This window comes from Belonocnema kinseyi, chromosome 8 (assembly GCF_010883055.1).
Source record: "Belonocnema kinseyi isolate 2016_QV_RU_SX_M_011 chromosome 8, B_treatae_v1, whole genome shotgun sequence".
In the NCBI taxonomy this organism is placed as follows: domain Eukaryota; kingdom Metazoa; phylum Arthropoda; class Insecta; order Hymenoptera; family Cynipidae; genus Belonocnema; species Belonocnema kinseyi.
The window spans coordinates 113,445,785-113,461,357 of record NC_046664.1 but is presented as its reverse complement, the minus strand read 5'-3'; the positions used below and the strand labels follow the sequence as shown (position 1 = coordinate 113,461,357).

At 33.1% G+C, this 15,573-nt stretch overlaps 1 protein-coding gene across 2 annotated transcripts in view; it reads right to left on the bottom strand.

Annotated features, from left to right (window-relative positions):
- The window catches only part of LOC117178816 (PIH1 domain-containing protein 1-like), a 113,635-nt gene extending 101,114 nt beyond the window's left edge, over positions 1-12,521 (bottom strand). For both annotated transcript variants that reach the window (XM_033370307.1, XM_033370308.1), the window contains exon 1: positions 12,374-12,521. In XM_033370307.1, the coding sequence (XP_033226198.1) occupies positions 12,374-12,430 (57 nt within the window). In that variant the 5' untranslated portion in view covers positions 12,431-12,521. The remainder of the gene's footprint in view (positions 1-12,373) is intronic.
- Between the last annotated feature and the right edge of the window lie 3,052 nt (positions 12,522-15,573).

Below are 15,573 nucleotides of genomic sequence, written 5' to 3'. Positions count from 1 at the left end.
AGCTATCTAAGGATGGTACTATAGAACGCCACCTCAAGGTAGGCCTAGTGGCGCCATCTCTTGGTCAGGCCGGAAACTTATCAATCCACCCTCGTATCATTAACATAGTATATAAAATACCTCGGCCCCAGTATGGACCCCTGAGGTACGCCCGCTTCTATATCTCACTCATTTGAATAGCTGTCACTGACTAGGACTTGAAATTTTCTATTGCGTTAGTAGCTAATTGTAATCTTAATTAGATATAACGGTATGTTTAATTTACTGAGCTTGTAAATTAGACTTTTGTGCCACACAGTGTCGAACGCTTTTTCTAAATCTAGGAGTAATAGCGCTGTACATTTATTTTCATTAAATTTTGTAGATGTGGTTTGTCAGTCTCAAAAGTTGATGTACAGTATTGTGTCCTTTTCTAAATCCAAATTGCTCGGGTATTATCTGTTTGTGCGCCTTTTCGTGTTCAAGAAGTCTATTATAGATCATTTTTTCAAAGATTTTACTTATGGTAGACAAAAGGCTGATTGGTTGATAACTCTGAGGAAACAGGTTTTCTTTTCCTAATTTATGGATTGGTATAATGGTGGTCGCCTTCTTCCATGCGCTTGGAAAGTAAGATATTTTGAGACAAGACTTTAATATATAAGTCAGCTGAACAGTAACTTTTTTAGCCAAATTTGTAAGGACTCTGTTTCAAATTTTGTCATAGCCAGGAGCCTTTTTTGGTTTAGTTTGTTTAATTGCTAATTTTACTTCTTTAGGCGTTATTAATGCTACACTTGATACAAGTGTACATTGATTTCAGAGCTATCGATTTCATCATACCTTGGATTAACGATTTTTTCAGTCTCTTTGTTACTCCAGTCAGTAGTTAGTCTGTGAAAATGTTTGAACTGGTGTGCCAGGACATTAGCTTTCTCTTTGTCTGCGTAGACTAATCCTTGGGGGCTATGCAGAAGTGGCACAATAGTTTTAGTGTTTCCTTTTAAGGCTTTGGTTATTTTCCAGATAGAATTATCTTTAGTTTTTAGTTTAGTAAGCTTTTCAGTCCAGTTGTTATTTCTCTTTGTCCTTTTCTATTGTCTAATTATTTTCGTTAATTTATTTACTATCGACTTCAGGTAAGGGGTTCTGCTTTTCTGCCAAGCTTTTCTAATTTTGTTTCTGTCACTAATTAATTGTTTAACGTAACCGGGTGTAGTATAAGTGATTTGAAAAGGGCGAGCTATCGGTATATTTCTGAAGGTTGCTTGGTTAATGGCACTAGATAAGTCAGCAATGCCTTCATCTAGTTCAGACTTTGATTGAAAGTTATTTCTGATTCTAATATAGCCTCAGCGCTCTCTCGGAAGCCCTGCCAATTTGCTTTTTTAAAGTTAAGGAAGGTTTTACGGACTGTTTGTATATTATTTAAATTATTTAACTCAATTACTACAGGGTTGTGGTCCGAGTCGAGTTCATTTTTAGTTTCAACACTTACAATATTTTTTATGTTTTTAGTTATGGTGAGGTCTACTGTGCTGGGTGCTGCCATGTAATTATAAGGGAAAAGTGTATGGCCCTCAGGACATTCTAAGTTATATATAATGTATTCCCATTTTTATTATTTCTGCAACAGTTCCAAGCTTTATGCTTGGAGTTTAGATCTCCTGCTATCAATACCTTCTTTCCTGTCGCAAAGAGTTCATCAAGTTCTGAGCTAAATAGAGCTTTGTTAGGCGGCAAGTATACTGAAACTATTTTGAGGTTGTTTTTAAGTTGAATACACACTGCTTCTACATTCTTCGTTCCTACGTCTATTTCATGAAATTGTATTCCTTTTTTAATTGTTATCAGGCCAGTCTTTTCTTACTACAGTACAAACAGTGATTCTACATTTGGATTTATCTTTGAATCTTGTCTCACAGATCAGCATTATGCCTATTCTATGCTTATGCAAAAAAAAGGTGACTTCTAAAATATTTCCTGTAAGTCCATTGGCATTCCAGTATGCTATTAATAATCTGTCCAGTCTATTATGTGTTTGCGTCACAGTTTAAAAGAAGTTGAGTCATAACGGTGAATTTTTCTATTCTAGTTTTACAATTACTCAAGGATTTGCTGATGGTTTTTAATAATTGGAGAAATTCATTGAGATTAATTTGTTCATCTAGTTTGGCTAGTTCATCACTTATACTATTTACATTTCTTGATGATCCTATGGATGGAGTCGTTGTTATTCTTTGGGTCTGATGCTTCGTTTCGATGTTTCTTTCTTGTCCGCTTTCCCGAGCTTTTAATTATATCTGAGCAGCCGTCGGTTTCAGTGGTGGAAATGAGGTTGTTGGGATGTTACTGCTTGGCTGGATTTTTGTTCTTGCACCTTAATTTTTCTTTAATTCAACTTTTTTTAGGTGCTCACTGTAGGTTGGGCATATCCTGTAGTTCGCTGTGTTCACCTTTGCAGTTTGCGCAAGCTGGCTTCGTTTCACGGTTCTTGTGGCAGCCCTTAGTCAAGTGTTCCTCCAAGCATTTAACGCACCTTGGAGGATGATTGCAGTGCGCAGTACCGTGTCCAAATTTCTGGCATCTATGGCACTGGGTCACTCCAGTAGAATTTCTGTATCTTCCTAGTCGAATTTTTACATTGAGGATGTATTTAATTTTAAAAGCCATTCCGATTTTAGTTCCAGGAGCGAGAGTAATTAGGAAGTATGGGTGCTCTTGGGGAGATCCATCCTTCTTCTTCATTTGATTGCAGCTGGTGACAGGTAGCTCCTGCTCGTGTAAATCTTCCTTTATTTTATCTGGAGTGAAGTCTGGTAAACCTTTGATGACCATTTTAAATGCTTACATTCCTTCGGGGCATACGAGTGAAAGTGTATACCATTATTTACGAAGACTTTGACCAATACCTCATGATCCGTTTTGTTGTGGTGTCTGAAGGTATATGTTCCTTAGTTTATTTTTAAAATTGGTGGATTCTGAAGCTTGCGTCGAAGTTCCTTTAATAGACCTTGAAGGTTAGTGATTATATAAGTGACCATAATCGGCGGCGGATTTTTGGTTTTGACGTTGTCTGACAATCCATGATCGCTGTCTTCAGATCCAGAGAGACTCGTGTTTTCAGTATCCATGCTGTCATTGCTGTTTTCGGTTTGCAGGTTCTCAAGCGGCTTGAATTTATTTTCAGCTTTCAGAGGTGTAACAGTTGATCCGGTTGAAGCTTTTTTGGCAGGTTCATTTTCATTCTCTTTCCCAAACTTCCTTTTCTTAGAGATGTTTTTTCTCATTACAGTCTCACAGTTAATGACATTTGGAGTATCGCCGTCCATCGTCGTCATCCAAAGAGGTGCGCCATACGCCTTCGACTGTGATGCAAAGCTATGAGGGGAACGCGAGCCAAACACCTTCGCTCCCCTCGTTATTATCGATATAGATTAGGTAAGACTCTGTCAAAGAAACACAAATCAATGTCGAATGAATGCGATCAGCATCCTTGCTCGTAAAGCTGAGAAAATATAAACAGGGGAAGAGCTGGCGTGGCGTGGATATTCTGCTCTTCACGTATTTCGCTCTCAGTCCCTGTTCTATCGCGAGGGAGTAAGTCCGCGTGGATGAACGCCGCAGAATTATTTACAGGATGTAAAATTTGACCATTCGGGACTAGCGAGTGCAAGTCCTGCCAAACTATAAGTTCTATAACTTTCAGGAGTTTCTTCACCTTAACGTTAGTGCAACTTCCTTTAGGGTGATCCGATTGGACTTACATTATAGTAGTGGTTTGGAAAGCTATTTTCGTGTACTTTAAGACTATTATAACGGTATATTAAAACAAATTTTTTTTTTTGAAAATCAAAGTTCAAAATGATTTTTTTTAAAAAGCATATTTAAAGAAAAAAATGTTCTGTATCAAAAAAAAGCTTTTTCATATTCTTTGATATCATGTAAAATAAAAAGTCGGCCGCCAATTTTTTCTTGGTCAAATTTAGATTTTTACACTCAAGGGTATCACGTTAAACTTCCGCAGCGCTCGGGCACGAATAATGTCTAATCTCAAGTCTAAATTATATTTAACTTTTTCGACATGATTATCTGTGCAGAAATATATAAATTACGTTATATATTTCATCTCACACCTTTTATTTAAATCAGAATAAGCGTAAAAATCTAAATTAAACCAAGAAAACATTTGCGGTCCATTTTTTATTTCGCATGATTTTAAAGCGTTTAAAAAAATATATTTTTTAAATTAGAAAATTTTTTAAATGTTTTAAAAAAAAAATCAAAATCAATTTTGATTTTCAAAAAAAACATACACAAAATTTTCTAAAAATATGTCGTCATAATAGTCTTAAAGTACATGAAAAGAGGTTTCCAAAACACTATAATAAAAGTCAAATCGGATCATTCTAAAAGAAGTAACACTAACGTGACAGTGAAAAAACATGTAAAAAAGTGAAAACTTTAGACCCATGTATATTGACAACCGGTTGATAAATGAATCAATTGTTTGGTGGATTAATGCAGATCCACTAGGACTATATTCCAGGCAAGTTTCAACCCGATCCAAAAAAAATGTAATTTTAGGAGGGAACAGTTGACGTATTCTGCCCCATATATAATGTTGGATTTCACAGTAGAAAAGTGGTATTAGGATATCAGGTCCAACATTATATACTAGATATAAAATGGAGGCGCATCCATGGTTGCACAGCGAGGAACATTAACTGGTGGAAGCCTTTACATGTGCTTGATTCCTCGACTTGAAACGAAAAAATCACATTCAATTCCTCATCAACAGAACACACTTTCCATTTTGCGCGTCTCTATAAAAAAAAAACAACAGTACATGCCATGGAGGAGAGCCGTCTTTATGGCTCATTGTGCTCACCATGAAAAGACGGTGCTCTCCTCCTTGCTATGTAATATACTACTTTAAAAAATAACAAATTTTCAAGAAATAGTTAAATTCCTAACCAAAAAAATAAATTTTCAAACATTAAAAAAGAAAATGAAATAGTTGAATTTTCAAACATACTTCAATTTTCAATCAAAAAGATGAAATTTTCAACCTAAAATAATTATTATATTAACCTATAATATAACAAGTATTAGAACTTTGATTTTTAGGCTTTGAAGTAAGTCTTTAAATAAAAAAATCCAGTAAAAAAACAATGTTTTTGCGGAAATATGCCTTAAGGAGATGTTTGCGTTAGTTTGAAATCTTTTGTAATATTCTCGTCAAATTAATTTAAAAAAATGACAAAATCATTTTACATAGATTTTCTTATAAAAGTTAAGAAAATGTTGTTATCCTCTTCAAATATTTCAAAATTCTTAAAAAGCATTCTTTTTCAAAATCTTAAAAAATCAATATTTTGTTAATTTTTTTTTTTGAAATCTCAGAAAAGAAAAAACTGAAAACAGCCACTAAAAGTCATATTCACACACAATACAACCAGGCAGGTTTTCAACAACACTGTATACGAGAACTGTTGACAAATATTTGTTAAGAAAGGGAAAACTGGCTTTTTCATATATTGCATAATTTTAATAAGCAAAATACAAAAAAAAACTGGAAAATGTGTTGACAGCGAAAGATTATAAATCTACACCAAAAATTACACACTGCCCGGCACTTCACTTATGAGAGATCTATTAGAGAGTACACCCAAGTCGCAATATACTCGACTGTGATAGTCGCGCACTGTGGCCCTTTCAATTGGACAGTCGTGACCGCTCTCGCCCTGCTCCTTTGAGAAACTACGTTGCCCAGCAGTTCGAGGAAGAACTAAACCGCGGGGAACTACACTGTGAGTTGGGTTTACCGCTTTAATTTTTAAAAGAAATGTATTTATTTGTTCTATTTTCAAGTATAAATAAAATTATTTTTAATAACCGTATGCAGTCGTTCAATATGTGGAGCGTCGCCCGAAACTCATCGACTTCTCTCGTCCCATTTCAACACGTTGTCGGGGTTTGCGGTAGCGTGGGTCGCGTTCTTCTCAATCGTGTGTGAAGATTCTAATCGAGCAGCTGGATGGAAAAATGGATAAGATAATACAGTTCTTAATGCAAAAAGCTGGCGAACCCAAAAAGCTGACGCAGAATTTGTATAAGGTACCGGAACGGTTTTCAGTAAGTACAATGGAGCAATTTCAAGTGTTGAAAGCAGACCAAGACAAAATAACATAACTTTTAGCTTATTTCATTATTATTAATCATTATGATTATTTAATTTTTTAAATTATACAATTATTTCTCAAATTTAATTTCAGCACGAGTACTTTCAACACTCGAGAGGCTCAGAAGTCCCCGAATTCCTAAATTGTGCTTTGAGGATTGTCATAACTGACCAATTAGTATGCTAATTTAATGTCAGGAAAATTAATGACACAGAATATCTACCGGATTTCTATATGGGTCTTATACGGTTCCTTCAAACTTCTACCCGGTATTTAGGTGATACTATCCGAAACGTACCCGGATCTTGTCCCCGATTTATAACCGGCCCTTATACGGATTATATCTGGATTTATATATTTATTTCCGGCTTCTATATGGCTCTCATCCGGGACCTTCAAGATTTGTATCCGGTTTGTAGTCGGGATTGGACCTGGTTTATACCCGGCACTTGACTGATTTCTATCTGGGATCATATAACATCTACCAGATTTCTACATGGGCATTATACCGCGGTGACGTATTCTCTATTAAAAGGCAGGTTACGAAAAACGTAAAATAGTTCTATTAAATCTAAAATCCTAGCTTAAATACAGTCTATATCGAAGAAGTCTTGAAACTATAGAGAACAGTTCTATAAAATGATAACCAATTTTTCACCGCAAAAAATTAATTTTTTGTATTATTATATTATTACCATTATATTCTAATATTTGTTGACATGTTTAAGTACACTATTATTCAGTATTATACAATCACTGCACTATTTATAATCGCACGCTATGAAAATTTTTATTCTCCGCGGGTTCGAACCCTACAACTTTCGCATTCCTAACGCCTAAAGCCTCTCGACTAACCTAGCTTGAAGTATCAAAAACAAAATTTGAAATATTTTTAAGTTTGTAATGTTATATGTACTAAGATTTTAGATTTTAGAAATGTTAAAAATTATTTGTGTATATTTTATGAGCGTAAACAAGATGTAAACTAAATCCAAAAAATTTTCAAGATATTTTAAAACATTAAAAAAAAATTCAATATGTATTTTCAGAAATTTAATAAATTTTAAGAGATTTCCACAAATTTCCAAAGATTTTAAAAGATTGAACAGACTTTAAAGAATTCAAGAACATTATTTATATTTTAAAATTACTTTAAGAAGTCAAAACTCATATAAATTCTACCCACTTTAAAAATATCTTGAACTCTTTTAAATATTTCGAAATCTTTTGGAATTGGCAATTCGACAGGAGTAATTTTTCTGTTAAATCCCCTGAAATTGCTGAAAATTATTTTAAATACATAAAAATATGTTTAAATTACATGAAAATCCTTAAACTCTGTTGAATATTTAAAAATAATTTTAAATGCTTTGTAATATTTTTAATTCTTTTACCGACATTTTAAACAATTTAAAATCCATTGAAATGCCATAAAATCCCTTAAGATCAATAAAAATCTCTTGATCTCATAAAAAGTATTTGAAAGTCCAAAATTTCTTGAAAATTCTTGTACTTTTTGAAATTTTTCTAAAATCTTTTGAAATTAATTTATAAACTTTAATCCTTATTAATTTAAAAGAATTTTTAAATCCCGTTAAATGATTTGGGAATTCATTAAAATCAGTTAAAAACTTGAAAATATTTTCTACACCAAACTCTCGCTTTCAGTCAAGTTTCACGGGTTGCCTTCAAATGGCCTTCAAATGAAATCAGGAAAGTTGAGAACGGGGTGGCTGAAAACGACAGTTTGGTGTAATTTGAAATCTTTAAAAGCTTGTGGAGCGCAAAAGGTAAGCGAGGAATATATCATAATATTTGTGAATATTTAGGGATATTTGGAAATATTTTGGAATATCCAAAATATTTGAGAGCATAAAGAATATCAAGAATACCAGAAATATCTAGGAATATTGAAAGAATACGTATATGGGAATATTTAGTAAATGTATCAGGAATATTGAAGTGATCGACGATTATATCAGGAACTCAAAAATATGTACTTCTTTGTTATCGGCTCCTATTGTGTGTGACCATCCAGATCGTTGGATTCCGAGATTGTAATAGGCTGAAAATCATAAAAGTGGTCATGCCTTAAAGAGGCCGGATAGGAACCGGGTAAAAAAGTATATCTTCATTTTAACTTCTGGTTCCACTTGCCAGATACGAACCGGGTAGAACCAGGTAGCCGGTAACCTTTCACTTAATAATTCACAAGTGGCCAGATGCCTTAGAGAGGCCGCATAGGGACCGGGTAGAAAAGTATATCCTTATTTTAATTTCTAGTTCTATTTGCCAGATAGGAACCTGGTTGGACCGGGTAGCCAGTACAGTATCACTTAACAATTCACGAGTGGCCGAGTGCCTTAGACAGATCGGATAGGAAACGGGTAGAATAGCATATCCTTATTTTAATTTCTGGTTCCATTTGCCAGATAAAAACCGGGTAGAACCAGGTAGCCGGTACACTTTCACTTAATAATTCACAAATGGCCAGATGCCTTAGAGAGGCCGGATAGGGACCGGGTAGAAAAGTATATCCTTATTTTAATTTCTAGTTCTATTTGCCAGATAGGAACCTGGTTGGACCGGGTAGCCAGTACAGTATTACTTAACAATTCACGAGTGGCCGAGTGCCTTAGACAGATCGGATACGAAACGGGTAGAATAGCATATCCTTATTTTAATTTCTGGTTCCATTTGCCAGATAAGAATCGGGTAGAACCAGGTAGCCGGTACCCTTTCACTTAATAATTCACAAGTGGCCAGGTACCTTAGAGAGACTGGATAGGAACCGGGTAGAAAAGTATATCCTTATCTTAATTTCCAGTTCTATTTGCCAGATAGGAACCTGGTTGGACCGGGTCGCCGGTACAGTATCACTTAACAATTCACAAGTGGCTGAGTGCCTTAGACAGATCGGATACGAAACGGGTAGAATAGCATATTCTTATTTTAATTTCTGGTTCCATTTGCCAGATAAAAACCGGGTAGAACCAGGTAGCCGGTACACTTTCACTTAATAATTTACAAGTGGCCATTTGCCTTAAAGAGACCGGATAAGAACCGGTTAAAAAAGTATATTATTCTTTTAATTTCTGGTTCCATTTGCCAGATAGAAACTGAGTAGAACCAGGTAGTCGGTACACTTTCACTTAATAATTTAAAAGTGGCCATGTGCCTTAAAGAGACCGGATAGGAACCGGGTGAAGAAGTATATCTTTATTTTAATTTCTGGTTCCTTTTGCCAGATAGAAATCAGGTAGCACCAAGTAGGCGGTTCACAAAAGTATAGAACCGGGTAAGGACCGAAAGGGTATGTAACCGGTTCCTTTCCGGTTTCAATTGGATTTCAACCTTTCATTTTTAACAGGGTATACTACAGACAAGCTTCCTGCAAATGAGAAAATGTACGCCATGCGGCAATATTGCGAAGCAAGATTGAGGAACCACTGCCTGTCAAACTTTAACTTGATCCATTGCGGAAGAGATTTCTATGGCATCTAGGGCTAAGCAGTCGTTTTTTAATGTTCCTCCAGAATGCCGCCTTCCTTGTGTACAAAAGTGTAATATATATTGTACTTAAAAAAAATTGTAATAAAACTTTCCCACGAACTTTGTTCCAATGTTCCCTGAATATTGCCGGCAAGCTTGTAGGAAGGTTCCCATGGTCGTTTCCGCTATTATGCTTTGCAATATTGCCGTATGGCAGATATTTTCTTATTTTCGGGAAGCTTACCTGAACCTTACGATGCAAGCTCCCGAACCTTGCATCGCATGATGTAGGCAAACTTGCCGCAAACTCTTGTGCTATCTGGGAATGTACGTTTGAGGCTCTGTTCATATACTTTCAGGAATTTTAAGTTATATTATTTTAATAAGAATTTGTAAAGGCTGGAAAAGGTTATTTTTAATTTCAAATATATATTTTGTTGTAAAATATATCTGTGTTAAGTTTATTATTTATAATAATTAATTTTAAAATTTCTGTATTAAAGAATCGCTGCATGCGCACAATAGGCCCGCACACATGCGAATAGCTCGTCGTACTAACAATATGTCCATAAACTGAACGCGCATCTGTCTGCTAAGGTGCATGCACGCCGTGCCGATTGATTCGCATGCGTGCGTCGCGTAATACACGCATATTGTTATCTATGCCAACTCTCTTTTTGAGTAACCTTTTCTGGTCCTCACGTAAATCACTTTGTTAGCCTCTCTTATATAATTATTATTCTTTAAACAACTCGTTTGGAGCTGTTAGTAGAGGCTCTAGCATTATATTCAACGAGCGGATTAGAGCCACTGTGAGATTAGATGACGAGTGCAATTCGTCTCTCAACGCGCACGCTTTAGCAGCTGAGGTTCTACGCATGTGAGAACCGAGTTGTGTTCGTCAGCTAACTCCGCAGGGGCTCTAATCCTCTCCCTAATTACAATTGACGTTTTGTATTACTATTTCTATCGGCAAGGGCTAGTTTATTCCTAATAAATCTTAAGTGGTCCGTATTACCCGACACCCCTCTTTTAATTCCTGACATTCAAATGAATGAAAAATAATTTAAGAATGTAAAAATATAACAGTTTATTTATTTGGCTGGCTGACATGTTGAATTTTTTATGAGTACCTAGAATCTAAAACCAAATTTCTCTTCTAGATAAATTTGAAAATTTTTCAATGAAAACTGTAGAAATATATAAGCTATTTATGGATTATCATACTTCAAAATTTAATAATAATTTGATCTAATTGTGAATGCCTCAGAATGTCACATACAAAAGATCTCCTTGAATGTTTTTAAAACTGACTGATTTTTGGAAACAAAATTTGGCCGCATCATGAATTTAAAAAGTTTGAAGATTTACTACCAAGAAAACAGTCTAAGATAACATAGTGTCTTGTTGTCGAGTCGCGCGTGCTCTACCTTCAGATACACTTGATTTTCTGCAAAGGTTTAAAAGAATTTCATTAAAAGGTATGGAAGTAAAACTAGTTCGAAAGTTTTATTTGCCGCTACTTTGATTTTCTCAAAACTTTGACCTATTGAGAGGATCGAATATTTTTCAAACTTCTTTTTCTAGCCAAGTTTTAAAATACATAATTGAAAACTGCAGAAATGAGCTATTTTTGAGATATTTAATTTTTCGTCATCTTATATTTCTTAAAATTTTTTTATTTTCCTGTTCACCATACACTTTAGAATAATCTATTCGTTTTTTTTCCACAATTTCCTATCATCCTTAGTCAATAAATATATTAAAAATGCGATTTTTTAGCCAAATTGATGGGCCTGTCATTTTGCAACTTTTAAGATTTAAGAACTTAAGATATGCCTATTCAAGATTGAAATTAAATCTACTTTATCATGAAACATTTTATGTGACAAAAACGGAGCATAAAAAATTCATAAATCAAAAAACGGTTTTCAAAATAACTTCTTTCCGGCTTAATAGAGACAAATATGTAGCAAAAGAAAAAAAGAGGAATAAAGTAAACTAAAATAACTAATAATAATGACGAACATGTTTTGAAGTCAATTTACATTTTTTTATCAGGGGTTATTTTTTTTTCAAACTACAGGTATGACCTCTATTTTGGCAGGAAAAACAATTTTTTTGGCAACAAACTATTAGAATCTTTAGTTGAAAGATAAATGAATCGGTTTGATGACGCAAAAGTTTTTAATGATTGTTACTTCTGACGTATCAAATATGGGTCTGTCACGACATACCGTTTGTGACCTGTCAAAAGGGTGTTTCTGGCCGTTCGGATGTTTAAAAGCACCTAAACGGTGAGTTACATATGATCATTCTGATATCGTGACATACCCATATTTAAGATATCGTAGTAACAAAAGTAACAATAATTTTAAACTACTGTCTATTCAAATTGCTTCATTTCACGTTCAGGTAAAGATTCTAATAGTTTTTTTGTAGAAAAACACTGGTTTTCCAGCCAAAAAAACCGGTGACGCCCCTATTCTGCAATTGCAGTTTAATAACCTTATGGAGTTGCTGTATTGGATCTCCTTTTCAAACGCTCATGCTGCAAAATGTAACTTCCAGGAGTTGGATCCTCTAGCATTATAATCTCAACAAAAAAACAAACTCGTGAAATTTGAAAACTTTCGGCAGATTTGTTGAATATAGAACTGGTTTAGCAAAATATCCAGAAAGAATCAAACTTTAAATATAAAAATTCAAAGACTTACCAGTAGCAGATTCCTATTCAAAAAGGAATCATCAATGTCGAGAAATGCATTTGACATAATTATTTTTTTTAAATTTGCAAATCAAGTGTTTTATAGGTTAAGAGATTGTGCAGCCTGCGTCGTCTGCGCTTCAGTTTGTTAGCAGGAGCCCATGATCCAAGAAGCTATAGTCCCGCCACGCGCAACTAAAAAAAAGTGAACCAATCAAATGGTCCGTAGAGATTCGTAAAGTAACCTCCATTTTTAAAAGTATATATTTATAAAGAATATCAAAACGAGAAAAGCGTGCTATTAAAAAATTGTAAGTGCTTTGCAACATATTTGCAGAATTATAATTCCACACTATGCACACGGCCGATTTTGAAAATAACGAAGAAAGTATACAAATTTTCTTGTAGTCTGTTTTTTATTACTGAACTTATTATACATCATTTGCAGTAATTGTATAAAGTCTGCTAAAGTAATGTTTCTATAATTGTAACTATTATAAAAATTAATCATAAATGCTTAAAAATAAAATCATTGTTTATAAAATGAAGAATTATTGTGATTATTATAATAATACAATATAATAATGCAATACAAGATTTATTTTTATGATCAACAATTTTTATGAAATTTATGACTTACTGTACTGCACCCCCATTCAGCATATTATTTCAATTTTTGTAATTTTCGGACGTTTTACAAGTACTACTTCTCTTCTTAAGCGTTTCTTAATAACTGAGATGAAAAAATTGAATTTAATTGAAGTAAAATACCAGTTTCATCCTGAAATAAAACTTAAATTTTTTTAATTTCATCATTTTTTTACGACGTTTTTGTAATGTAACTAGTTTGGTTTTTATTCGCCAAAATAATTTATTTCAGGTAGTGTCTAATTTAATATACAAATAATCCCGCGATACCATCACACAAAAATTTCATTTTCTCCGAACTGAATAACTTTTTTGGATGAACAATTTTTTATTCTCACTTAGAGTCTCCATATCTTCAAATATCACGAGAGGTGTTTTTATACTTTCTTAAAACTAAAAATTGAATTTTTGATCTCAATCCGAAGCCGTGCCCGCTCCAATTTTAGGTTAGTGCAAGTTTCAAATTTTCAAGTTTCACATATAGTGCCCCTAAGCTGGATAACTTTTTCTGATCAAACTTTTTAGACCTTAAATCAGGAATACTTCAGCTTTTGAGTATGTAAGTTTGAGAAACGCTGTGCTACATCATGACGCGAACTTATTTGAATCGTTAGAAAAGCGTCTCTGCACTGTCATGGTAACCAATATGGAGGTCACTTTACGAAACGCGGCTTGTACGTATTTTGTACCACCAAGTTGCAGGACCCACCTGGATTAAGGAGAGTCCACAATTGGTCATGAAAAACCGACGTAGCATTGATCTGACCAAAGATATTATAAACGTAGATGCAGTACGGGGCGTCGGAGTGGGGAATTATATATATAGGACATCACATTTTCTGCCCTATCGAGGTGCTGCCCTCATCGTACTACGAAGTCGAATTCTTGTTTTCTCATTCTTCGTAAAATATGACGGTAAAGCAGTAGAAAATTTTTTTGAGGTTAGAAAAGTTTGACATGTATGTATCGCTGAATTTTTTTCAGATCTGAAGCTTGATCCATGTTTTCGGTACAGTCTTTTTTTAATTATAAAAAAAATGTTCTCGTAAAATCATATTTTTAATTACAAAAAAATATTATAGAAAGACATTTCAAGATAAACAAGTGCTGAAAGCATTTTTCTTTAACAATTTTTTTTTTAATTGAAATAATTAAATATTTATACCAAAGAAGCAACTTTTTTAATGTTTGAAGTATTTAAACATTATTGTTGAAATTTAAAATAATAATTAAAACAAAATATATTTCTGGATAAAATATTTTGGTTGAAAACGTATATAGTATTTTTTAAATCACAAAAGTTGTACTGAAAAATCGAAATGTTAATTAAAAACACGTGTTTTTATATATTAATTTGTCGGTAAAATTTTTTGTATAATTTTAATTTTAAATTCAAACAATAATTTTTAACACTTTAAATATTGAACAAAAATTTATTTGATAACAATATTTTATTATCGCAGTTTTAATAAATAATTAATATTGATTAAGAAACAATTTTATTTGGAGAGTCTTATTATTTGGGAACTTTCAAATTCGTTAATATTATGAACTGTTCAGGAATTTTATTAGTTTTGGAATTGTATTTTTTGGGACAGAGAGTTTTACCGAGTCGGGAATAATATTTTTCGGGATATTTCAGTCGTCCCCATAGAATTACAGAAAATTTCTCTAATTATAATTTCGGTGCTCGATCTTGTTGATTTTTTCCTACAGTATTATTTTAAAAAAATGTGTATGGAAATTTTTGATATCACAAAGTTAAAGAGAATCTCAATTTAAAATTTAAAAATTCGCTGTACATCCAATTTTTATTCTTGGGTCTTGGCAATTTTTTTCTAAACCATTTCAGTGACTGGTAAACAGGGATGATTTTCTCTTAGAAAATAAGCGATTAAAATTTGAAAAAATTGGGTAGGCTTTTTTGACATCTAGGTATGTAAAAAATGTAAACTGAAGAAAATTAAAAAAATAATTTGCGAACTATTTATACTCTTTTAAGATACCAATACAATTTACATAACACTAATTGTAAAATTTGCAAATTTTTAGACCTTCAGTTTAGATTTTTTGTTTTATATATAAATTAATTAAAACATTGTATTGGTTTTTCACGACTGTAATTTATAACTCTAAAATAGAATAATTGTAGCTCAAACATGAAAAAGTATAGACTAATTTCATATTTAAAGAGATTCTATCACATATATTGAACTATTAAAACCTCTGACCTTTTTTAAGGTTTTTAAAACTCTTTTAAAAACTTTTTTTCAACAATTTTGGTTGTGATTTCTTAATAAAAGAATAAGTGCTATTTAGTCTCCAGAACAGCAATTTCAAAAATATTTAAAGCCTTAATAATATAGACATTTTAAATTAGTAGTCTGCAGAATATACTGAATAATTTCAAATTTAAAGCTATTTAAATATTTCATCTGAATTTTTTAATGGAAAGTGTTCGATAATTTTAGATTGAAACCTCTCAAATTATTTAGTTGCAAATTAAAATGATAACACTTCAAGTTTTATTTATTTTTTGATCATTTGCCCCCCCCCCCATAA